This window comes from Stegostoma tigrinum, chromosome 15 (genome assembly GCF_030684315.1).
Source record: "Stegostoma tigrinum isolate sSteTig4 chromosome 15, sSteTig4.hap1, whole genome shotgun sequence".
Lineage (NCBI taxonomy): Eukaryota > Metazoa > Chordata > Chondrichthyes > Orectolobiformes > Stegostomatidae > Stegostoma > Stegostoma tigrinum.
In genome coordinates, this window is record NC_081368.1 from 24,583,836 (window position 1) to 24,610,045 (window position 26,210).

Below are 26,210 nucleotides of genomic sequence, written 5' to 3' on the forward strand. Positions count from 1 at the left end.
TGCTGTGGGCTGACCTAGAGTCCCTCTGTTCAAGATATGTCCTGAGTGAGGTGGAGGTTATGCATTTTCCTCCACTGAAGTGGTGTACCCCTAGCCCAGTTGGATTGGCAAGGGTGTCCCCTTCCTTCAGAATACCTTGCATATACCCTACTCACGTCCTTCACTTGCGTTTTCCAATGATAAATCCAGTTGGAGATCCTATTTGAATTCTAGTTGGGCTTCAGCTAGCAGCTGTTTTTGCATAGTTGCATCATAATCTGTCGTACCAAATGGTTTCTCAGCATCTCATTTAAGGGTTAAACCAAAGCCACGTTTGGCTGCCAGTCCCTTCTAACCTAGTCCAAAATCCACATATCTATTCTTATGCCCCCCCCCCCCCCCGATTATTAGCGATGACTTGGGGTGATAGTATTCCTTAACTAAATCTGTCAACTTGTGAAAACTTTGTCTGGTGCCTCAGGGGAAAGTTGGGCTCCAAATAACCGAAAAAGCTATCTGTTCGCAAGCTGTCAGGTGAATTACCCATTGCTTTACATCTGTCCCAAAGTGTTTTGCTTGGTTTAAAAAAATAACATTGTTTCCACGTGCTGGGCCAGTGTTTGATGGCAGGGTCAGCTTAGTCAAGTTTCCCAAATAACGACATGATGCCAAAAATGCTTACCCTAACTCAAAAGTAACTGTTGCAAGTAAGTTTCTTTAGGTGTGTGCTTTTCTCTTGTCATCACTGAAATAACTCCACAGAGGCCAATATCCCATCAGCAAGTCACCCTTTATTTACATGTGGCGATTTCTTGACACTGCTTCAGCTTCCTCAGTGAACAGAACCCCTAACGTTCCTGTTTATATCCATCAGCCAGGGCTCCCTGATTGTGGCTGTTAATCTGGTCTAATCAGAGAACTCCTGTTCAGTGAAGTCCACCTGGCTGCCCTTCTTATCACTGCACAAACAATGAGGGCATCCTCAGCATGAAGGTGGGACTCCACTTTCACAAGGACTGTGCTGTGGCCACTCTCTCTGATACTGTCATGGACAGATGCAGCTATTGCAGGTGGATTTGTGAGGATGAGGTCAAGTAAGATTTTTCCCTCTTGTTGGTTCCCTCACCACCTACCAGAAGCAGTCATGTCGTCTTTTTTAGGATTCAACCAGCTTTGTCATATTGCTGCTACCAAGCCACCCTTGGCGATGGACATTGAAGGCCCTCACCTACTTGTCTCTTTGAACATCACTTGGATGACGGAACGTGGAGTACTGATTTATCAGCCCGCAGGAGGTCTCCTCGCCCATGGAGTCTGTCTCCCTACTGTATGACTGACTCTCTACGTTTGACCTTACACCATGAACATAGAACAGTACAGCACAGTACAGACCCTTCAGCCCACAATGTTGTGCTGACCTATTATCCTACTAAGATCAAACTACCCTACATACCCTACATTTTACTATCTTCCATGCGTGTATCCAAGAATTGCTTCTGTGCCTCTCATCTTGTAAACCTCTATCAAGTCACTGCGCATTCTTCTTCACTCCAATGAAAAATGCCCTAGCTCCCTCAACCTTGCCTCATAAGACCTGCCCTCCAGTCCAGGCAGCATCCTGGTAAATATTCTCTGCACTGTCTCTAAAGCTACCACATCCTTCTTATGACGTGATCAGAACTGAATACAGTATTCCAAATGAGATTTCATGGGGTCCAGAGTCACTGAGGTTGTTGACTTGCTCACTGAGCTAACCTGTTTTCAGTCAGATGTCTCAACACGTGGCTGAGAGGCCACACTGACTCTGTCACCTAGCATGGTGACAAAATGGCTGAACGAGAACAAGCCAGCTCGGCGAGCAAGTCAACAACCTCGCCCACAACCTGAGCTACAGATCTTTGCTAAAACTTTAAAGTCCACAGTCAATGTTGGGTCCTACAGGGCAAGTTCTTCCCAACTGTATATGGCACCAAGTGTCCCACTTGACAACACTATACCCCGGAATGGTGATCAACCACAAGATTGTGGTAAGAAGGACTTTTCAGGATCACTAAAACTGAGTACCCTTGTTGGTCATACTGGGTGTTCTCAGGTTTCATAATTTTATCACCTTTGTAGTGGCTCTATACAATTGAGCATATTCCTGGGCCACTTAAGGGTCATGCACATTGCAATGGGTTCAGAGTTGTATAAGTCAGATGGGGTGAGAATGACTGACAGATTTGCATTCCCACAGGAGCATCAGTGAATCAGATGGGTTTTTACAGTCAGCATTTTACTAGCTGTTAATTCCATATTTACTCATTGAATTAAAATTTCACAGCATGTTGTGCTGGGATTCAAACCCATATGCCTAGACCATAAGCCTGGGTCACTTGATTACTACCCCGGGACAATGCCACTGTGCCATCACCTCCTTGTATAATTACTTGCCCTATGATTTGCCCAATGTTTAGTCTATATTTAATCACCTGAATCAAGGCCTATATGGCATATATTCGAATAGCAAATGCTACATTAATAGTCGTTGATCCTTTATCTAACTGTCCACTTTGGTTCAATGGTAGCAATGCCACTGAGTGAAAAACTTGTGGCTCAAGTTTCAATTGGAATTAATCACATAATCTAGAAAGTCTATTCACCTGAGGTATGTGAGTAGGATCAGAGGCAGTATCTATTTGCTAGCTTGCAGTTCAGGTCCAATGTATTGTAATCCATGGTCACCATTCAAACAGTCCATAGTGAAACCATAGCTTGAGTATTATGTACAGTTTTGGTTTCAGTACACGAGGAGGAGCATAGTTGTATTGGAGGCAGTTCACCTGAGATTGACTAGATTGATTTCAGAGAGGGGCTTGTCTTATGCAGAGAGATTGAACAGTTTGGGCCTATATTCTGCAGTTTAGAATAATGATCAGAGGTTTATTTACAGTAGAAAAGATGTTAGAGGATTGACAAATCAGAAGCAAAGAGGTTGTTACTTCATGGGACAATCTAGACAAGAGGCCATAGTTTTAGGATAAGGGTAGCAGATTTAAAACCAAAATAGAGAAATTACTTGTGTCACAAGGTTGTAAATCTCTGGAATTAGCACCCCAGTGTATGGTAGATGGTGAAACCTTGAATAAATTTAAGGAGTTGATAGATTTTTAATATAGCAATGGAATAAAAGGTGATAGCAAACCGGCAGGAAAGCGGAGTTGAGGCCGTGATGAGATCAGCTATGGCTGTATCAAGTGACGAAACAGCCTCAAAAGACCAGACTGCCTACTTCTTATGCCTTACCCTTATGTTCTTATTTCCTAACTGGAATGGGCAAACGTTAGATGCAAAGTAAGCTCTAGGCAAGTGAAGATCTGGTAGCTTTTGATGAGGCACCGGCCTCTTGTTAAATGATGGTAAAGGGCTTTAGGAAGGAGGAGGGAAGGTGAATTTACTTCAATGAAAAACAGTAGGAGCACCTGACCTATCAGAAGACCAGCTTTTATCCTTTGAAACACTTGCCAACTTGCTTCAGCTGGTGAATTCTGCTCCTTGGGCCCTAGATAGCATGTGATTTGGATCTTATTAATGTTTTCATACCCATTTCTCATTTATGTCCAAAGCAACTTCACGAATCTGGGAAAGCCTATCCATTGCCATGGCAATCTGCTCCCACTGAGAAGCATTATAATCCCTGTGCTATATTCACCTTTTTTCTTTTTCATCAATGCTTTGACCACCTTAGTTATTTACTTGACAAAATCTGCACTTTTGAGGAGTAGAAACTGTTAAGGTAAATAAAACAATCTGGTTTCTTGTGAAGTTTGGCAGCACTGCAGTAACATGCTACAGAAATGGCTACAGTGATATCTGCTACAGCAGGAGAGTGGTGAATGGAGATGGAGTCATAAAACATGAGTGTTACTTACAAGCTGTAGAGCTCCTGTCTGATTCTGGAAAATAATAGCTCTTCCCTAGGCTAGCAGGCTATTCCACTTGTGCTACATGCTTCTCCAGAGTTCAGGCAGACAGGAGAAATGGCCTCATACACAACAATGACCTTCAACAATTGATCAATCAATCCCCTCTCATTGGCATTCTTCCACCCACAACGGATGATGAGCATACAGTAAATCCACTGGGGTTGGGGTAAATTTCATCTGCTACACCACGGCTAATGGCTTAAGAGACCAATTGACAAGCATATCCTACCACAAGTGTCAAATGTGAGGTGGATACGAGATGTTTTTGGAATTGACCCCTGTTGCCAAGCCACTCTGAAAACTGACCATCTTGGCATTGGCGGACTCATCAGTAAGGTCACCATTTCCTTCTATCACCCAGAGTGTGAAAATAGATGTTTAGGGACTTCACGGTAGTTTACAAACATCCTTGGAACAGATTCTGTTGGGATTACTTCGGAAGTAAACTGCTCATTAACTTGAGCTGTTTGGCACAGACAGTAACAGGTTGTTGTTTTATTAGATATAATTTTGAATCCAGTCCATTGTATAGGAATGAAATTGTCCTTTGTTTCATAAATACTCTTTGAAAAGGCAGTTCTTTGTGAACTTTTAGAACAAAACATTCCATAATTCAAGTAAATTGGTAATAAATCCCTGGTTTTGTTCAAAAATCTAAAGGTAGCTTAGTCAGTGAATGTGGAACAGATTTTGCTGTATAGAATGAACTTTTGTTAAATAATATTTGAGAATTTACACTATGTTTTAAAACAGTGTTATCTTGGGTGATTGTTTGCAACTTAAAACAATCCAGGTCTGCTACAACAACAGAAGTACTGCAAGTGCTGGAAACCTGAAATGAAGAGTATGTTGACTTCAGCTTGGATTTTACCCCATCTCCTAGGAGCCAGTAAAATCCTGACAGCTCTGATTCACTGTCTCTACAGTTGCTCCTTGTGCTTACAAAGGACATGGAAAAGAATTTGTAATATGATGCATTTTTTCCCTTTCCATCAGTGTTTACAAGCCCTGGAATTCCTTCACTCCAATCAAGTTATCCACAGAGATATCAAGAGTGACAACATACTGCTGGGAATGGATGGATCAGTTAAGTTAAGTATGTAGAACAAGTTAAATGTGATTTTTACCCTGAACGAGTCCAAGCCGGCTTTCCATAACTAACCAGCATTTGCCCAAATGACTGTTGTTTTGTAACAAATTATCATCTGTAAATGCATTCTCTAAATATTATCTGCCAATGACTTGGGCGGCAGCATCTTCTATGGTAAAAGACCCAAGGTATTCATGAATACCTCAGCTTAATTCCATGCATGGATCTCTGCCTTCATCTTAAATTTCCCCTACACCACCTCTTGCTGCTCTCTTTTCTTTATCTTGGCTTTCAATCTTTTCTCTTCTTGTTTTTTTTCTTCTTTTCTTCAGTTCCCTTCTGAACCTCCTGTTCAGCGCGCTCTGTCTCTGCCTCACGCGCGCACACGCTCTCTGTCTTGTGTGCGCTCTAACACTATAACGTTGTTATCCAATACTTCCTCCTGTCTCCTTTTTTTCAGATGTCATGTCCTTCAGGTTTAACAAAAGGAGGTAACTGTTACAGTAAAAATCAGTAAATTAGTTACTGGTCTCTTGCCTAGTTTCCCAGCCAGTAAACAAAACAACCAGGCAACCACCGCCCCCCCCCCCCCCCCCCCCCCCCCCGCCTTTCATGATGAGAAGTGACCATAGCCAGGAGTTATTTTCCTTCACCCTTCCTCAGCAGCAAGCAGAAATACTGACTGTATTAGATCCGTGGGACCATCCACTATCAGCTCATAATTAGAATGCTGCCACCAATCCTCCTAATTTACACTTTTTTAAAAAATAAGTGCTAGTGGTTTAGACAGCTCCTGGAGCGGCACAGTAGTCAATATGTTAATTCCTCCCCCTTTCCATCCTTTCTGCAGTACCTTGTAACTAGGAATATTTATTGTTCAGTTCTGCTCTCCTTTGAGCCAGATCTCTGTTACCATCATAACATCCCATTAGTGCATGGCTGACTGTGTTGGTAACTTACCAAACTTATTTCCCAATTTGCAGATGTGGGTTGGAAACCTAATTTAATACTTTGTTTCTTTCCCTCTTCATACTGTATTGATCCAGTACCTTGCTATTTCCTGTTTATAGTACTAGCTCTCACCTAATACTCTTTACTCTTTAGTATTTCTTTATGGTATCCAGGTTCTCTCACCCCTGTCAAGTTAGTTTAAACTTACCCCAACAGCACCTGCAAATCTCCCTACAAGAAGTCCATTGCAGCTCAGGTTAGGTGCAGTTTGTCAGGCAAATACTGATCCTAATGCACCAGAAATCGAACACACTCCCTCCTACACCATTTCTTCAGCCACACGTTCACCTACTTAATCTCCATATCTCTAAAGCCAGTTGTACGTGTAGTGCTCAAAGTATTCTGGCGGTTACCACTTTTGAGGTCCTGCCTATTTATTTCGTATCTAATTCCCTTAATTCTAACTGCAGGACCACATTCTCTTTTTTACCAAATTATCATTGGATAATGTTCACTCTCCCCCCCATGGAATGGCCTGCAGCCAATCAATGACACCCTTGACCCTGGCACCAAGGGGGAGATGTACCAGCCAAGACTGATGCCTGCAAATGCAGAAATGCCATTCTGGTCCACCAGCTGTTGAATATCCCATCAACACTGCTCTTCCATCTTCTTCATAGTCCTCTCACCCCACACCCATGACCTTGGACCAGTAGGCTATGTCCTAACCCTCCCTTTCATCAGTGTTCACAGTGGAACACTGGAGAGTGAAATGCACCTGGGAGACATCCTACATTTCCTGTCTGATAGTTCTTGACTGGCTGGTGGGTGGTATTATACTGTCAAGCTAAAGGGCAACCACAGCTATAAACATGCTGGCCCCACTGCTCCCACATGCCCAGGTATGCTGAAGTGATGCCAGTTACTGCTTAAACTCTGATCCCAGCAACTGCCAACACTTCATGGTATCCACTACATAGCAAATATCCTAGTGTTCCTCTACAGAACAGCATGTGAGCCCAGAAATTGGCCATGTTGGCCCCTAGCTATTACTAATAAAACCTACTAGTTAAAAGTAGGTGCACCGGCTACTTGCTTGTAACCGATTTTAACGTTTTTTTAAACTCTTCTCCTTGCATTGTTAGAACATAGAACATAGAACAGTACAGCACAGAACAGGCCCTTCAGCCCACAATGTTGTGCCGACCATTGATCCTCATGTATGCACCCTCAAATTTCTGTGGCCATATACATGTCCAGCAGTCTCTTAAATGACCCCAATGACCTTGCTTCCACAACTGCTGCTGGCAACGCATTCCATGCTCTCTCAACTCTCTGCGTAAAGAACCTGCCTCTGACATCCCCTCTATACTTTCCACCAACCAGCTCAAAACTATGACCCCTCGTGCTAGCCATTTCTGCCCTGGGAAATAGTCTCTGGCTATCAACACTATCTATGCCTCTCATTATCTTGTATACCTCAATTAGGTCCCCTCTCCTCCTCCTTTTCTCCAATGAAAAGAGACCGAGCTCAGTCAACCTCTCTTCATAAGATAAGCCCTCCAGTCCAGGCAGCATCCTGGTAAACCTCCTCTGAACCCTCTCCAAAGCATCCACATCTTTCCTATAATAGGGCGCCCAGAACTGGACGCAGTATTCCAAGTGCAGTCTAACCAAAGTTTTATAGAGCTGCAACAAGATCTCACGACTCTTAAACTCAATCCCCCTGTTAATGAAAGACAAAACACCATATGCTTTCGAAACAACCCTGTCCACTTGGGTGGCCATTTTAAGGGATCTATGTATCTGCACACCAAGATCCCTCTGTTCCTCCACGCTGCCAAGAATCCTATCCTTAATCCTGTACTCAGCTTTCAAATTCGACCTTCCAAAATGCATCACCTCGCATTTATCCAGGTTGAACTCCATCTGCCACCTCTCAGCCCATCTCTGCATCCTGTCAATGTCCCACTGCAGCCTACAACAGCCCTCTACACTGTCAACGACACCTCCGACCTTTGTGTCGTCTGCAAACTTGCTGACCCATCCTTCAATCCCCTCATCCAAATCATTAATAAAAATTACAAACAGTAGAGGCCCAAGGACAGAGCCCTGTGGAACCCCACTCACCACTGACTTCCAGGCAGAATATTTTCCTTCTACTACCACTCGCTGTCTTCTGTTGGCCAGCCAATTCTGTATCCAAGCAGCTAAGTTCCCCTGTATCCCATTCCTCCTGACCTTCTGAATGAGCCTACCATGGGGAACCTTATCAAATGCCTTATTGAAGTCTATATACACCACATCCACAGCTCGACCCTCATCAACTTTTCTAGTCACATCCTCAAAAAGCTCTAAGGTTTGTAAGGCATGACCTACCCCTCTCAAAGCCGTGTTGACTGTATTTGATCAAGCCATGCTCTTCCAGATGGTCATAAATCTTATCCCTCAGAATCCTTTCTAACACCTTGCAGACGACAGCCGTGAGACTTACCGGTGTATAATTGCCGGGGATTTCCCTATTTCCTTTCTTGAAGAGAGGAATTACATTTGCCTCTCTCCAGTCCTCGGGTACGACTCCAGTGGAGAGCGAGGATGCAAAGATCTTAAGTGGCGAAGCAATTGCATTTCTCGCTTCCCAAAGCAGCCGAGGACAAATCTGATCCGGGCCTGGTGACTTGTCAATCTTAATGTTTGACAAAATTTCCAGCACATCAGCTTCCTCTATCTCTATCCATTCCAGCATGCACACCTGCTCTTCAAAGGTTTCATTCACTACAAAGTTTGTTTCTTTCGTAAAGACAGAAGCAAAAAACTCATTTAGGGCTTCCCCTACCTCCTCAGGCTCCACACACCAGTTCCCTATGCTATCCCTGATCGGCCCTACTCTTTCTTTGACCATTCTCTTATTCCTCACGTAAGTGTAAAATGCCTTTGTGTTTTCCCGGATTCCTCCTGCCAAGCCTTTCTCGTGCCCCCTCCTGGCTCTCCTCAGACCATTTTTGAGCTCCTTCCTTGCCTGCATGTAATCCTCTCTAGCTGAACTTGACCCTAGCTTCCTCCACCTTTATGTAAGCTACCTTCTTCCTTTTCACAAGAAGCTCCACCGCTCTCGTCATCCAAGGTTCCTTTATCTTACCCCTTCTTGCCTGTCTCAGAGGGACATATTTACTCATCACTCCCAACAACTGTTCCTTAAACAGTCTCCACATGTCTATAGTTCCCTTACCATGGAACAACTGCTCCCAGTCCATGCTTCCTAACTCATGTCTAATCGCATCATAGTTTCCTCTTCCCCAATTAAATATCCTCCCATTTTGCCTAATCCTCTCCTTCTCCATATCTCTGTAGAATGTGAGGCAGTTATGGTCACTATCACCAAAATGCTCTCCCACCACAAGATCTGATACCTGCCCCGGCTCGTTTCCGAGCACCAAGTCTAGAATGGCCTCTCCCCTCGTCGGCCTGTCAACGTACTGCGTTAGGAAACCCTCCTGAACACACCTTACAAAAACAGCTCCATTCAAATCTTCTGCTCGAAGGAGGTTCCAATCAATATTAGGAAAGTTAAAGTCACCCATTACAACAACCCTACTGCGTGCACACTTTTCCAAAATCTGTCGACCTATGCTTTCTTCAATCTCCCTGCTGCTATTGGGGGGCCTGTAGTAAACCCCTAACGAGGTGACTACTCCCTTGCTGTTCCTAATTTCCACCCATACTGACTCAGTAGGCAGATCTTCCTCGACAATGGAAGCTTCTGTAGCTGTGATACCCTCTCTGATTAGTAGTGCTACACCCCCTCCTCTTTTTCCCCCCCTCCCTATTCTTTTTAAATCTTCTAAACCCTGGAAGATCCAGCAACCATTCCTGCCCATGAGAAACCCATGTCTCTGTTATGGCCACAACATCATAGCACCAGGTACTGATCCATGTTCCTTTCAAATAAAAAATAATCAGAGCATCTGACATAAAATTCCATAGATACAAGCCACCCTCTGATTCCCTGGTCAGCAAAAGGTTCCACCTTCCCTGAGCCTCCAACATAGAAGCATTAGGAACACACGAGCTTGAATGTATGGGCCCTTGAGCCTTGTCTTCCATTCAATAATATCATGCTTGATCTAATTGTAACCTCATGTACATTCCTCCCTAACTGTGGCAATCTTTCATCACTTCTTTAAAAAGACTCTATCCACTTCTGCCTGAAAAATACTCAAGATCTCTGCTTCCACCTCAAGAAGAGAGTTCCAAAGATTCACGACTGAGAGGAAACCTTTGCCTAAGCTCATCTTTAAATGGGTGATCTCTCTTTTTAGCAGTGACCCTGAGTTCTAGATTCTCCTCCCTACATCCATCTTTCAAGTTCATGCATGTTTCAATGAAGCCACCTCTTACTCTTTAAACTCCAGCAGATACAAATGTAGCCTGTCCAATCTCCCCTTGTAATACAAGTCACCCATTCAAGGTTTTATAATAGATAATCTTCTCTGAACTGCTTCCAATGCATTTACATTCTGCTCCATTGTTAATTTAGATAAATAGTAGACCACCCAGCCCCTTTAAATCTACAGGGTCTATCATTAGATCATTGATCTGCATTTCAACTTCATTTTCCTGCCTTTCCTCCATATCCCTTGATATGCATACCTAATGAAAATCTACCAACCTCTGTCTTAAAACTCTATTGTGCTATCATCCATAACGTTTTCATGTAGGTTAGGTTATTTTATTTTTGGATTAGGATTAATCCATGGCACAACATCATGGGCCAAAGGGCCTGTACTGTGCTGTACTTTTCTATGTTCTATGTTTTAGAGAAAGAGCTCCAAATGTTTCGTATCATTTGTGAAGTATACCTCCTGATTTCACTCTGGATTTATACCTCCAAATTTAGAATTATACTCTCTCGTCCTAGGTTGAAAACAATGCATGCCCAAAGAGATGAAGGGTTCAGGTGCATTGATCTTTAATATGCCATAAACAGGAACAGAAAGGAATCAAGAAGGCTAGTGGAATGCTGACCTTTATGTCTAGAGTTCTGGCATGTAAGGGTGCAGAAGTTGTACTAAACTCATACAAAAGCTTGGTTAGATCCCACTTGGAATTTGGTGAGCAGACCTCGGCATCACAACTTAGGAAAGATCTATTGGCCTTGGAAGGAGTACAGAGTAGGTTTACAAGAATGATACATGCACTTCAGGGGTTAATTTCTGAAGAGAAATTATACAAATTAGGCCTGTTTTCTCTGGAATTTAGCAGGTTCAGAGGTGATTTTAATGAAGCTTTCAAAATATTAACAGGAAAAGATAGAATGGATAAAGTTAAACTGTTTCCACTGTCTGGAGATTCTAGAACTAGGTGAATAATCTAAAAGTTCCAGCCAGATCTTTCAGAACAGATGTTAGTAAGCGCTTCTACACTCAAGGGTGGTAAAGGTTTGGAACTCTCTCTCACATGTAGCTGTTGGTACTAGATCCGTTGTTTAATCAGAGATAATACCTTTGCTTAACAAAAGTTAAGGGATATAGGCCAAAGACAGGTGTGTGCAGTTAGGTCACAGATCATCCATGATCTCATTTGAATGGTGGAGCAGGCACAAGGGGCTGAATGGCCTACTTCCTCATTAGAGAAAAATGTTTTCATTGCATCTACTTTTATTGAGTTCTGTTATTATTTTAGACTCCCTAATCACATCATCGCCTCAGTTGCTACATGGAAGCCAAGCAGACGACCATCTAAAATTGGTAGTTGTCTGGCCAATTTACAATGTTTTCCCCCAGGGCTGAAGTGTTGCATCAAATTCGGTCTAAAACTCAGCACAATACATGGTACAAATAAGACACTGTCCAGATTTAAAATCTGACCCCTTTGGGATTTTTTTAAAAGCCTTTTTGCCTATGTATAAAAATAACTAAAAATAACCAACTGGTGAAGTATCTAACATAATGGTATGTGTGACTATCTAACTGGAAAATCTAATTCTGTTCTTTTTGGATGAGTGATCCTTACTCATTACCAACATTGGAGGTGTATATTGCAGCTGTACAATACTTTTGAGTGCAATTCTCTGGATCAGGGTCAGAAAGGATCAGACACTGTGGTATATTCCCATTGGTAATTTTGAGTTGTTTTATTAATTTGCAGCTGATTTTGGATTCTGTGCTCAGATCACCCCCGAACAGAACAAACGGAGCACAATGGTGGGGACGCCGTACTGGATGGCACCAGAAGTAGTAACTCGGAAGGCCTATGGTCCGAAAGTGGACATATGGTCATTAGGCATTATGGCAATTGAAATGATTGAAGGAGAACCGCCTTATCTAAATGAAAACCCTCTCAGGGTAAGTTGTTTCAGCATGTATGGATTGTTTAAAAATACAGTTTTTTGGTGGATTGGATTGTTTCAGTGATGATCATGTACATGCATGTCTCAAAATAGATTAGATTCCCTACAGTGTGGAAACAGGCCCTTCGGCCCAACAAGTCTACACTGCCCCTTGAAGAATCCCACCCAGACCCAACCCCCCCATAACCCACACACCCCTGATCACTATGGGCAATTTAGCATGGCCAATCCACCTAGCCTGCACATCTTTGGACTGTGGGAGAAAACCGGACCACCCAGAGGAAACCCATGCAGACACTGGGAGAATGTGCAAACTCCATACAGACAGTCACCGAGGCTGGAATTGAACCTGGGTCCACGGCGCTGTGAGGCTGCAGTGCTAACTGTGCTGCAGTGCTGCAGAACCAAAATAGTCCCCTCAGTTGATTTTTTTTCCTAGCCGCAAGATATGCAGAATAGAATCTGGCTGATCACCTCGGTTCAGATCAAGGCAGAGATGACAGCATTCAAAAAGTCTTTTGGTAACTGGGATGGCACGGTGATAAGTGGTTAACCAGGGGCCCAGGCTCGATTCTACCATTGGACATTAGTCCATGTGGAGTTTGCACATTCTGCTTTTGTCTGAGTGTGTGGGTTTCCTCTGGGTGCTCCAGTTTCCTCCCACAGTCAAAGATGTGCAGGTTAGGTGGATTGACCAGGCTAAATTAGCCCTAGTGTGCAGGTTAAGTGGATTAGTCATGGGGAAAATGCAGGATTACAGCATTAGGGTGGGGAGGGTTGGGTGTGGGTGGAATGCTGTTTGGAGGCTCAGTGTGAACCCAATGGGCCGAATGGCCTGCTTCCACCCTGTAGGGGTTCTAATTCTGTGAACAGTGTTTGGCACAGACTCATTACTGAAGCTTTTCAATTCCATTTCTGTAAACATCTTAATTGACGACATGCATGTAAAATAAATGACTTTAATTGTTATTAATATTTGCGATTAAAGGTATGTTGGGTCAGAGGGAGGACCTGAATCTTATGATTTCATCTGATGGACAACTGAGAGCTTCCAAATGTGGATTTGTATCTGGCCACCTTGGCAATTCTCTAATCAGTCAGGAGCCCCCTGAGATGAGCATTAGTGAGATAGATCCATGGTAACTGGACCACTAAAAAGTAAAGGAATCCTGTTTCAAGGGTCAGTTTGATAACGAGGGGGCGTGTTTGTTGTATCGGGTAGACAAGGTGGTGAAGACAGCTTTTGGTACGCTTTGGTCGCCCCACTATGGGAAGAATGTCATTAAACTGGAAAGGCTGCAAAAACTACTTTCACGGATGTTAATGATACTGGGGGAGTTTGAGTTCTAAGGGGAGTTTGGATAGGTTAGGTCCTCTTTCCCTGGAGTGCAAGACGCTGAGGGGTGACCTTGCAGAGATTTATAAAATCATAAGGGACATCGAAAAGATGAATAGCTAAGAGCTTTTCTTGAGGCTGGGGGAGACCAAAATGAGAGGGCATAAATTTTGAGGTCAGAGGGAAAACAGTCGAAAGGGAACTGATCGTCATACATAAATGGAATGAGTTGCCGGAGAAGTGGTAAGGTGAATGTAATTACAATCTTTGAAAGACATTTGAAGAGGTACGTAGATAGGAAAGGATTAACATAGAACATAGAACAGTACAACAGGCCCGTCAGCTCACGATGTTGTGCCGACCATTGATCCTCATGTATGCACCCTCAAATTTCTGTGACCATATGCATGTCCAGCAGTCTCGTAAATGACCCCAATGACTTTGCTTCCACAACTGCTGCTGGCAACGCATTCCATGCTCTCTCAACTCTCTGTGTAAAGCACCTGCCTCTGACATCCCCTCTATACTTTCCTCCAACCAGCTTAAAACTATGACCCCTCGTGTTAGCCTTAAAGGGTTATGGGCCAAATGCAGGAAAATGGGACTAGTTCAGCTTAGGAAACCTGGGTCAGCGTGGATGAGTTAGACCAAGGGGTCTGTTCCTGTGTTGTATCATTCTGTTCTTCTACGCAAGCTCCAACTACACTTCAATGTGCAAGCATGTTCTTACACTTCAAATATTCGTCAAAGATGGATTACACCAAGCCACTGGTGTTGGCTAAACTAATGTCTTAGTGATGCAGACCTTAGTGTTGACAAATTAGGGAGCAGCAATAAGTTGGCCTGTTTCTAATCCACTGGGCCAGCAGCTCAACATTACCACCTCTTCTGGCACATTGCAAAGTCTGCACCTGCAAGTCAAAGAGATGTCAAAAAACTACACATCCTTTTAAAGTTGTCTAAGTGAAGTCTTTTTCCAGCTCCCCGTCAAACGTGTGCCAAAGGGATGATACAATTCAACCCCACAACCCTCCAATTCGTCTTCATTGATTGTTTTGCCAACACATACTGTTCAAAGAGAAGCTTTTTTTAGTTGAATTGGGTTCCTGTGGCCAGTTTCACCTTTACCTTTCATGGGTGTCAAACTTTTAAATGCCTTTTAAAATAAAGTTTCTCCACTCTGTATTAATGTCTCTTGTGGTGCTTTTGGATGTTAGGCCTTGTATTTGATTGCTACCAATGGGACTCCAGAACTGCAGAACCCAGAGAAACTCTCAGGAGTCTTCAGGGACTTCCTCAATCGCTGCTTGGAGATGGACGTGGAGCGACGGGGCTCAGCCAAGGAGCTTCTACAGGTTTCATAGCAAACATTTCTAACATTTCTTCAACTAACTTTCTAGATTAAAAACTTATGGCCAAGTATTTGGGCAAAAATGTCATCCTAATATAGAATGACACCGTTTGAGTGTCATTTTTGGGTAGGGTAGAGGCAGCTTAACTCTCCAGTGTGTACTAGATAGAACCTAACCTGGAGGTAATGGTAATCATGACTGAACTTTACTCAATTGGTTGTCACCTCCACTTTATTCTCAATTCTGGCTTGGGGTCCTGGAAGTGATGCCATTTTCTCAGAAGTGGGTCAGTTAAAAAAACTTACTGCCAGAACCCCAGTTACGGACAGTGGCTATGTTCCAGCATCAGGAGGTCTACTCATCATGAGAGGAGACCACTGCTGCACTGTGGATGCCACCAAGGGGTCAATGTCTGGTGCCAATGTGTCATCCTCACTGGATGGCAGTACCCACCATTTCAGCATCTAAAGCATTAAAAGAGATGTCAGTTTAAAGCTGAATAGGTCTTCAGCAAAGAAAAAGCATACTGGACACATTGAGTCTATGCCAATCAAAAACAACTACCTAACTATTCTAATCCCATTCTCCAGCACTTGGCCCATAGCCTTGTATGCTATGGCATTACAAATGGACATCTAAGTACTTTGTTTTGGGAGTTTCTGTCTCTATGACCCTTCTAGGTAGTGCATTCCAAATACCAACACCCTCTGGGTGAAGAGTTTCCTCATCCCCCTCAAAACCTTCTGCCCCTTAAATCTATGCTCCCAGTCAGTGATCTCTCCACCAAAGGGAAAGCTCCCTTCCATCCTATTCTTCCTATGTCCCTCATAACTTTAAACATCTCACTCATGTTCCCTTGCCTCAGCCTTCTCTGCTGTAAGAAAAAGAACCCTAATCTATCCATTTTCTCTTCAAAACTAAAGCCAGCCCAGGCAGCATCCTGGTAATTATCCTTTGCTCCCTGTCCGGTGCAATCACATCCCTCTCATGATGTGAATTCCAGAACTACATGCAATACACCAGCTGTGGGCCAACATATTTGTTTATTTGGTTAAGCATAACCTCCCTGTTCTTAAACTCTATCCCACAGCTAATAAAAGCAAGTGTCCCACATGCCGCCTTAACCACTTCGTCTACCTGTCCTGCTACCTTTAAAGGATCAACAGACGCGCATACCAAGGTCCAGGTTTTCAGTCAGAAACAAAAACATCCATCAACCATCAGTCTCACATGGCAGGTCTTCATATAGCGTAGACCAGAGCACTGCGGTCTATTACACTGGAGAGCCAGTGCTGGAAAATTTTGAAGTTTTGTCATAATAGGGCCCTGATTGCCCTATTAAATATCCTAATCTGCTGGGAGATACCTTTTTAAGGCAGATAATCATAGGAAGATGGTGTTGAGAACATGCTGATAACCAACATAATCCCACTGAGACTCAGCTGTGCTCTCTTCTGCAGAGTGCATACAATATTCAGTCCTCTATACCAGGAATAGACTCTGCTGTATTCTCCAACATGACTTGTGTCATTGTAAAACTTGAAACTTGCAATGACCAATCTTTTTAAATAGACCTGTTTTGAACTCTCTAGCTTTTCATTGCACCAAGTAATCGTGAAATATGCAGGCTGAGAATTTGACAAAAGGTTCTTCTAGGACACTTGGCCTATTCAGGAAAAGAGCATAGTTGATTATTTTTGAGTTTCTTTTGATCTTTAGCCTCATGATGTTTACAAATTTCCTAAACCTTACCCTATTTTCTGAGGGATTAATTCCTTATCCACCTGGACATTGTTAATGTATAACCTTTCCATTGTGTGCAGTATTCAGTCACAGGGAAGCATGGCACATGTGTTTGTGGTGGTTACAGGGAGAAAATTATAATGCATGTGAAGCCCACAATGATTAGTCTTAATGTTGGCTAATGATGATTATGTTGTGCATTCAAGAATCTATGACGCATTTCAGTAAAATGGATGTTGATGCGGTGTCACTGGCCCAGAATTTCCCAAGTTGCACCTTCACATAGCTTTACTGGAAGGTTAGTAGAAAGTCATCCATATGCACACGCAAGTTTCCCTCTGTACTTCCAACAGAGCTCCATTAGCAAAGTGGGAACAACTCCACAATGATTCAAAGCTAATGTCACCTTTTGGATCATGGAAACCATACAGTGTGGAAATGACCATTCAGCATATTGAGTCCACACTGACCATCTGAAGAGCAACCCACCCAAACCCACCCCTCTTCTCTGTCCTTATCCCTGCATTTTACCATGGACAATCCACCTAATGTGCACATGTTGTTCAAAATCTTCTAACATCAAATGAGAAATTATTTGGGAAAAAATCTTTTGAAGAAGAAACAATATCAAAACTAAGTTTTTTTTTTTTCATAATCAGCTTGTGTTTTCTGCTGAAGTATTCTCGTTTTATTGGTTCATTTTTGTCACGTTGTTCAGCTTTATATAGTGGTATATCCTGGCAACCTAATTATTACAAACTCTGACCTGTTTTTTTACTTTGCAAAATGCTGTTCTAGATAAGTTACTCATGTTATTTGTTCTTAATTTTATATCAATTTAGTTATGGTTTTCTTTCAGCATCCATTTTTGAAATTTGCAAAGCCACTGTCAAGCCTCACACCTCTGATAATTGCAGCTAAGGAGGCAGTTAAGAACAACCGTTAGAGCAAGGGATGGATTCCATCAACACCCCTCTCTCCCTCCTGCCTTCAAAGAGGGGCTAACCAGAGCTGGACAGTGTGTCACCTGGAGAAACCTCGAGCTCTTTCCGCTTCAGGACAGAGAAAGCTAGCACAGCGATGGGGTACTACAATGCTGTCTCTTATCTTAACACCTTGTCCCATCTGAAGTCTTGATTTTGAAAACCCATATTGAAATGGCATTGTGGTGTTTTTCTTTATTTTTTCACTTTTTCTTCTCCTGACATAAATTTTCAATTTTGTTTTACAAGCGTTTGGCCATTTTGAGGGTCTAAGTAGAGACTTGACACATTTGTAACATATCAAGGCTTAATAACCAGGCTGTAAACTAGCAATCGAGTGAAGCCTTTTGGAAAAATCTGTTTTGACGAACAAAAACAATTCTTCAGGCATTGCCCGTGATTGTGAAGTAAATGTCTGGGTATTTTAATGTTCCAGTGGGTACTAAACCATGCCATGCTTCCAAAAGAGATGCTCTGTCAGACTAAAAAAAAAGAGGCCTTAAGTTCTTTGGTATTGCTTTATAACACACTCACGTTCCGTGACAAATGAAGTTTTCATTATTTTGTGTAAATATTTTTTAACAGGTTTCAAGTCTTTCTCTTAATATTCCTTTAGTATATTCTCTTAATATTTATTGGTAAGGGAGCTGGTACTATTGGGTTTTATGTTGGATATTGTGATATTTTTGTTTCCCAATCAACTGCAGTATTCTGGAAAGGTTCCATTTTTTGTTTTATTGATAGAAAGCTGTTCACGAAGCACAGGCTCAAAGATGGTGTGGATTGTAGAAATTATGGAAACCATTCCTAGCAAAGGGGCAATCCATGTGCCCTGACACAATCACTGTAACAAGGCTAGGATCCCAAATGTTGGTTGTGTTATCCAAATGGAGAAAGGCCAAATCCTTTGTTTTTGATTTTTGTTTCAGTGATGGACTTCATTTTGCAAAGAATCTTAAAAGTTGATGTAGAAGTATTTTATGTCTTTGTGTGCGCATGTATGTCCGTATGAGTGTGTTCATATACAGTTTGTTTTTTCCTCCATTTTCTAAGTTATTTTTCCCAGGAAACCAGATATCTAATAATGAAACAACAAATTGAAATCAGCCGTAAGGTAGTCAAACACATTTTCTGCTCAGATCCCACCACATGCCAAAAGGCATGTACAACTTTCTATTGATTGCTTGATTCAGATTTGACAAGCAAAGCTCCATGACTTGCTGTATCCAAATTGTGGTGAAAAGCTAGAATCTGATTTTTTTTTTCTTAAGTTCACTCTCAGGATGTGTGTGTTACTGGACAGGAGCACTTCCATCATATTAACTTTAAAATCTGGCTCATTTCTGTCAGAAAACACCTCTTTCATGTTCATTTCAATATTAAAATGATTTCCCAAGCCTTTGTGAATTATTTACAGACACTTCAGTTTACATTTTGCACTGAGTGGCTATGTCGTTTTAATCTCCTCCTGTTTTCTCATGAGCTGATATGTTCAAGGAAAAAGATTAGTACTGTGGGGCATTGAAAATGAAAGTATACCTGCCTAACCCCCCCATGTAACATGCAGTTTCTGATCCCACACAGTCCATTTGGCGGATGTCTGTCCCACAGTGAGGTCTTGCAGTATTGTGAATCCTCATGACCTTTGGATCACTGGACTGATGGGAGACTCCTTTTACAGGACTTTAAAGGAGAAATATTATCATACATACCTGAAATGGAGTAAAAGGTGTTTCCATTGGTTTGAAAAACAGACCAAAGACATTCATGCTAACATTTGGGAAATAACCATACACTGTGGAGATTTTTTTTGTCACGTAAAACCCCATTTTCATTGTTAATGGATGAATAGAGGGTTCCAGTGAAGAGCCTTGTCTCTTGAAACATCCAGTGTTTTACAGCTGACTACCTTACAAACAAAATTTAAACATGCGTAATATTATGTAGAATTGATCTAGGTGGAATAAGCAGCACAATATCTCTTACAGCTCAAAAGTTAGGGACTGTGCTTTTCTTAATTAAAGCAGTGAGGAGGACAGTGCAGGCCTTCCTCGCTCCCCCTGATGTAATCACTCTTTTATTTCGGTGAAATAATTTGGTGCTGTTACTGGTGACATTTTCCAAGCATTACCCCCAGTCCATTCCAAGACACCCCACTAGCCAACAGCCGTAGCTTAAGTATATCATGATTTAATGATTACCAAACATTGTCGCACATGCCTTCATCAGTGCAAGAGTTAGATTAACTTGTTAAATAAGTCAGAGGAGTGACTTTGGTTTTGTTCTTCTGTGGTATCTTGATGACTAGTGATAAGGGTTGCTGCCTTGAAGTCTGAAATGAGGTAGAAAATTGAATATACCCACCGTGACCCAAGGTATTGGTGATAGTGTGAACATGTGCTGAGGGCATCCTTGTAACATATACATACATTTGTCACACAGAATATGCAAATCTTAACATATTGAGCTTATCCATCAATGTTTCTAATTAATTTCTAAGTTAGAGACCCTAAGACACGTTGAGACAAGGAAGGAGGAAGAAGTTGTTTCATTACTTTTATGTTGTAGTTAGAAATTGAGGAAATCAAACATTTTTTTTAAATAAACTCTCATGAACTGTTTTTCAAAACATTCTGTGGAATCCTTCGCACAAGCTTCAGAAAATCATTTTAATCATTTTTGTTAAATTCATAAATTGGAGTATTTCTGAGAAAGCTGTCAATCAGTAAGAGTCTGAGATGTTCCATATTATCTATGCTAAGGTATTGAGAATCTGGGATCTTGTCAGAGATTCTAGTATGAAAGCATTAAAACTCAGCGATTCCAAATAAACAACGTGAAACAATCCTAGCCAAAAGTGAGGATTTTCCTTTTCATGTTTTAGCCTATAAAATTTCAATGGGAGGTCGCAGCAATTCTTCACTTTTTAATTTTGATATTTTCCCTCCCTTACAAAAGACTTATTTTGATTTCTACTGTTTTTAACAAAAGCAACAGAATGCTGCATTACGATTAAAATTTTGAACAATTTTTCTTCTGAAAAACAGTTTCCCTTTCTTTAAAAAAAATTAAGTTCCGCACTGATGTAGTATGTATCCGTGCAGCATATGGTTCAGTCACCAGTCTGTGCTAAATTAGCTGATCATAGTATAGATGCTATAATTAACAACAGCACTTGTCTTTTGGGGCTATGGAGTGGGTGAGGGATAAAAAGCAGCCAAGTTTCCTGCTGCTGCTGATTGTTGTTGCCTGCTGGAAAGAATGTGTCTCACATCATCTGGTGAAGACAGAATCCGGCAAGTGCTGTGATCTACTGACAACCTTGTTGTCTGCTGATGCGATCCAGATCTGCAGTGAGATGTGTACTTGAATAAGGTGGCAAAGGCTGGCTGCCTTTTAGCAGTGTTTCAATGTGACATTGTGTGCCACCAAGTGAGGACAGGAGCTGGATAACAGAGTACCTGTTTGTTTTAATCTGCAGAAGTACTTTCTTTTAAGAGAAAACACAACTGACCAATTCCTCATGTTAGTTGATCATTTAGGAATTAATTTTTTTGGTCATCTGGCCTGCCTCATCAGTCCCATAGTAGCAAATGCTTGTATTTTTAAAAGATAAAGAAAATGCTGTGAGTAAACATTCCAACAATACCTTGATTTCAGAGGCTTAAGCCAAAACTGAAGCAAATTTTTATTTTAGATGCACCTCCCTTGGTGAGAACCATTCCACAATTTTTATTTTCCTTTTTGTAATTGTTTGGCAATGGGAGTCACCATCACCTTCCCCTTTAAAACAATCTTTTTTTAAAAATATCAAAAAATGTGTTTATTCAAGTGTATAAGAAAATTTAATTGTAGTTAACCAGAGTATTTTAAGAATAGTTGCAAGAAACGCTGAATGTTATACATTCAAACCACAGGAAAAAAAGAGCTGGAATAGGATGGAATATTGCTGTTCAATGTATCATGACACCTTTTTGTTTATATTTCTTTGATCGTATGTCATCTTTTTAGAAGAAGTGTTATCTGTGCGTTTGATGTGAAATTTCTTCTACTGTGAAAACAAATTTTTAAAAAGATACTCTGGAATTTGTTTTCCTTCTGTCACTTTCTTTTAATTTAATTTGGGGAAATGCTGGAAATGACTTTGTTGCGCACACAATCCCAGACCTCAGCATTCAGCTAAATTGTTGGTTGGTTTTGTTTTGTTTTCATTTTCTCGTTCCGTCTGGTCTCAATGTTTCAGACGAGTTGAAGCAATAGAAGTAATTGATTTTAAACTGTGGATTGTGCATGAATAGTGTCTTTAGTGTAAAAAACAAAAACCACAAAAAAATTGGAGTTTGAAGCTTTGACCTAAAGTATTGCAAATAAAAATCATTTAAACAATACCATGCATTGCTCATCTGTAATTTTTATTTTTTTAAATTGTTGTAAAATAAATGCCTGCATGTTGTAAATTATGGAAAATCTCTAATGAATTATGTTAAAAATAACTCACGTGACTCTGATGTATCAACCTTGGAACTGGGCCATAACCAGATGTCAAATATCTGTTTTGAACTGATTACTGGTAAAATGAGAGCTCTTGTGGTATGGTGCTAGTATCCCTACATTCTGAAACAGAAGGCCTGGGTTCAGTTTCGACCTGCTCCTGCAGTGTGACATAATGCATTTGTACCAATTGAAAACTTTTTTAAAAATGCTGAAATTTACGAAAGATCAGTGGATTCGGTGAAACATTGCTTCTTTTACTAATTCAGAAACTTGGAGATTGATTTGATCCAAGGGCAGGAAGAAACCCTGCGCTATGCTCTGATCGGTCAAAGATCCAGACTATTGAAACTCTTGAGGCTTAACTGAGAAACTCCTGTATGACTGCCAAGAGCCAGTTGGATTGACATCAGGGCCAATGGAAGAGAGCAGACATTGGCTAGAGCCTTAGGAGGTAAGAGAATGGTCCCCTGGATGAAAATAACTCTGGAGGATGTGTGTTGGAGGGGAAGGGATGGTGTTTGAATGTGAATTTCAGTGCCAGGGCGGATGAACAACCTGAAAGACAACTTGTACTGCTCAGCAGATTATTACTCCATGTTGATTCATGATTCTGTGAAAAAAGCATAACTCTAAATTATCGTGGCCTCCTTTTACACACACTGCAGACTCCCACCAGAAATATGTGGGCCTCCTCTATTGAAGAGTTGAAAGGCTGATATTAAAGTAAGCTTCCGTCTGTCTGAGGTAGCAAAGTCTTCCTAGGCCTGTTGTGCTGCTGCTGTTTTGTAGCTACTCCTACCTGAAGATCTGCTTTCACACTTGTCCGTCTCGCTCCATCCTCTCACCTCCGCTGTAACTTGTCATCTGTAGCTACTCTTACATCCATCAGCCAATTACGCTAAGCTCAACCACTGTTTCTGAGGCCCTCCACTTTGCCGTTTAGAAGAGATCTTTAGGCCTGAGCAGATGGATCAAATGCTGACATGACACTTATTTCAGATGCTGCTTTAAGTTCTTTGGCTCCTGCAATTTAAATAGTTTTTTTCATTTTATCTTATGATCAGGATATAGATTTTTTTTTAAGTTTATGCCTTAGCATTCACATCCCCAAGGCCTCTATTTCCCTCTACAAATCTTCTCCTATCCAGGGCTCTGAAGCACAGAGGAAAGTTGGAGAAAATAAAGCATCTTGAGTTTCCTTTATTAACGGATACTTCCACAAAATTTCTTCAGGCTCTCTCTTCGGATACTGCATCACAACTGCCATTATCTCTTGTCATTTGCCTAAATAGACAAACTTCTTGACTAAATAAAATCTAAAATAGCTGCTGATGCCAAAAATCAAAAACTAAAACATATTGCTGGAAAAGCTTGGCAGGTCTGGCAGCACCTATGGAGCGAAATAGTCAACATTTCAGATCGAGACCTTTCGTCTCAGAACTGCTCTCGACTAGTTGCATTGTGACATTAGCCACTTAAATCTTCACTCTCCTTATATTCCTTGTAATGACCACTTTTGTGTGTTTGTACTTAAACCATATTCTAAACTTCCAGATTTAATTTGATCTACAATATTCTGTAAGGTTGTTAGGATTCGACAAGAAACACTGTGTCCATAAGACATAGGAGTGGAAGTAAGGCCATTCGGCCCATCGAGTCCACTCCGCCATTCAATCATAGCTGATGGGCATTTCAACTCCACTTACCCGCACTCAGCCCTTAACTCCTTGTGAGATCAAGAATTTATCAATCTCTGCCTTGAAGGCATTTAACGTACCTGCCTCCACTGCGCTCCATGGTAATGAATTCTACAGGCCCACCACTCTCTGGCTGAAGAAATATCTCCTCATTTCTGTTTTAAATTTACCCCCTCTAATCCTAAGGCTGTGCCCATGGGTCCTAGGCTCCCCGCCTAACGGAAACAACTTGCCAGTGTCCACCCTTTCTAAGCCATGCATTATCTTGTAAGTTTCTATTAGATCTCCCCTCAACCTTCTAAACTCTACTGAATACAATCCTAGGATCCCCAGCTGTTTGTCATATGTTAGGCCTACCATTTCAGGGATCATCCGTGTGAATCTCCGCTGGACACGCTCCAGTGCCAGTATGTTCTTCCTGAGGTGTGGGGCCCAAAATTGGACACAATATTCTAAATGTCCATGCCTCTAGTTTATGCTCTGGAAGGATATCTGTTTCTTGTTGTGTGCAGACAGTTGAGGTGCATTACAGTGACAAGGGGCAGAAACACAGTGTGATCATTAATTCACAGTATGTGGGTGCCATTAGCTCAGCCTCTATTTATTGCCCATCCCTATTTGCCCAGAGCGCAGCTGAGAATCAGTGACATTGCTAGGAGTCTGGAATCCCATACAAGCCAGACCAGCTAAGCTTATTCCCCTAGAGGGCGTTTAGTTGAATCAGGCAGGTTTTTTCCAACAATGGACAATTGTCTCATGGTCAGCATTTGATTCTCAATTCCAGACTCTCTAATTGAATAGTATCATGAGGCTATTACTTTCCCTAAATGCTCTCTACCACTTGCACCTTTTTGGGGTTTGGATAATGTTAAAATTGCCTCTAGCGTGTTTTGACTGATGGTTGTAGCCCTCTCTTAGAGGAAGGGTGTCAACACAGCGGAGACAGTGCAGAACTGGTTTACAGAAATGGTTTCAGAGATGAAGAACTTCATGTATGAGGACAGATGGAAATAAGTTGGGATTGCTGTACTTAGCTTTCTACTCTAAGAGAAGATCTGATTAAAGTTTGCAAAATTGTGACTGGGCTGGATAGTGTAATAGGGAGAAACTGTTTCCATTTGTTAAGGGAAGAAGAAGAACAGAAGGGCATAGGTTTAAAGTGATATACAAAATGAGCAAGGGTGAAGAGAGGAAAAACCTTTTCACCAACTACCATGGTGGGATTCAAAACCAGGTCCTTGGGTATTGCAATTTACACAGTTGCCATTTTGTTAAGGATTTTATTCATTGAAAATCACAAAAACACAAGAATGCTTACATAATCCATTAATTCTGGTCTTTGGAAGTGATCATTTGTAATTCTCTCAAACCTCAACTTTGCTAGTTTGTTCAATGCCATCTAATTATGCAAGTGAAATGTTTTAGAGAAATTTAAAGAATTTTCTCTTATCTCCAAAGAAAATATTGTAGGTTGTAACATCACATTGCAATCCTGTCAGCCCACTCTAGCCAGCTATAGTATGAGATAAGTGTGGAACTGGAAGAACGCAGCAGGTCAGGCAGTATCACAGGAGCTGGAAAGCTGACGTTTCGTGTCAGAACGCTTCTTCCCTTGTTTCTCCCAGCTCCACACTGTGTTATCTCTGACTCCAGCATCGGCAGTTCTTACCATGTCTGAGTCAGCTGTAAAGTAAACCAGCTCAAGCTCAGTCTAAATTTGACAATTACATATCCTATCAAAACTCTTATGTCACAAGTAATAACTATGGTGTACATGTAACCATTTTAAAACTTAGGTGGTAGCTTTCAAGTTTCACCCATCCTCTCCAAAATTAAGTAACTCCATTCAACTAAGACTTAGAAAATACTATTGTAAACTTTAGCTTTGAATGTCTTTCCCAATTTGAGTCAATCTGATCTGCTCAGTGTCTAATGATTCCCTCTAGCACTCATCATTCTAACACATGTATGTTACTGTTATTTGTTAAAACATATTATTGAAACAGTCATAACTTTAATAAATTCCTTTTGCATTATTTATTTGTATTTAAGTATGGATCTTGTGCAGCGAATATTTAAGTAGATGAATCCTGTCCAGCTGTCAATGTAATTTATTAGCTAGTTAGAAGTGTGTTCATGTTGCGACGAGAACTGTAAGAGACGGGGCCTATTGCTGCCTGCGCTCGTGTGCATCATGCAGATCCCGTGGAGGGGCTGCCAGTTCCCTCGGGAATTCCCGGAAGGAAGCAACCAATCTGCAGGCTGTCTGCT

General features: G+C 41.5%; 1 protein-coding gene across 4 annotated transcripts in view; it reads left to right on the plus strand.

Annotated features, from left to right (window-relative positions):
- Nucleotides 1-22,111, plus strand: part of LOC125458730 (serine/threonine-protein kinase PAK 3) — a 241,769-nt gene extending 219,658 nt beyond the window's left edge. For all 4 annotated transcript variants that reach the window (XM_048544262.2, XM_048544263.2, XM_059651377.1 and 1 more), the window contains 4 exons: nucleotides 4,941-5,040; nucleotides 12,133-12,329; nucleotides 14,888-15,025; nucleotides 17,625-22,111. In XM_048544262.2, coding sequence (XP_048400219.1) covers nucleotides 4,941-5,040; nucleotides 12,133-12,329; nucleotides 14,888-15,025; nucleotides 17,625-17,711 — 522 coding nt within the window. In that variant the 3' untranslated portion in view covers nucleotides 17,712-22,111. The remainder of the gene's footprint in view (nucleotides 1-4,940; nucleotides 5,041-12,132; nucleotides 12,330-14,887; nucleotides 15,026-17,624) is intronic.
- Nucleotides 22,112-26,210: the final 4,099 nt, after the last annotated feature.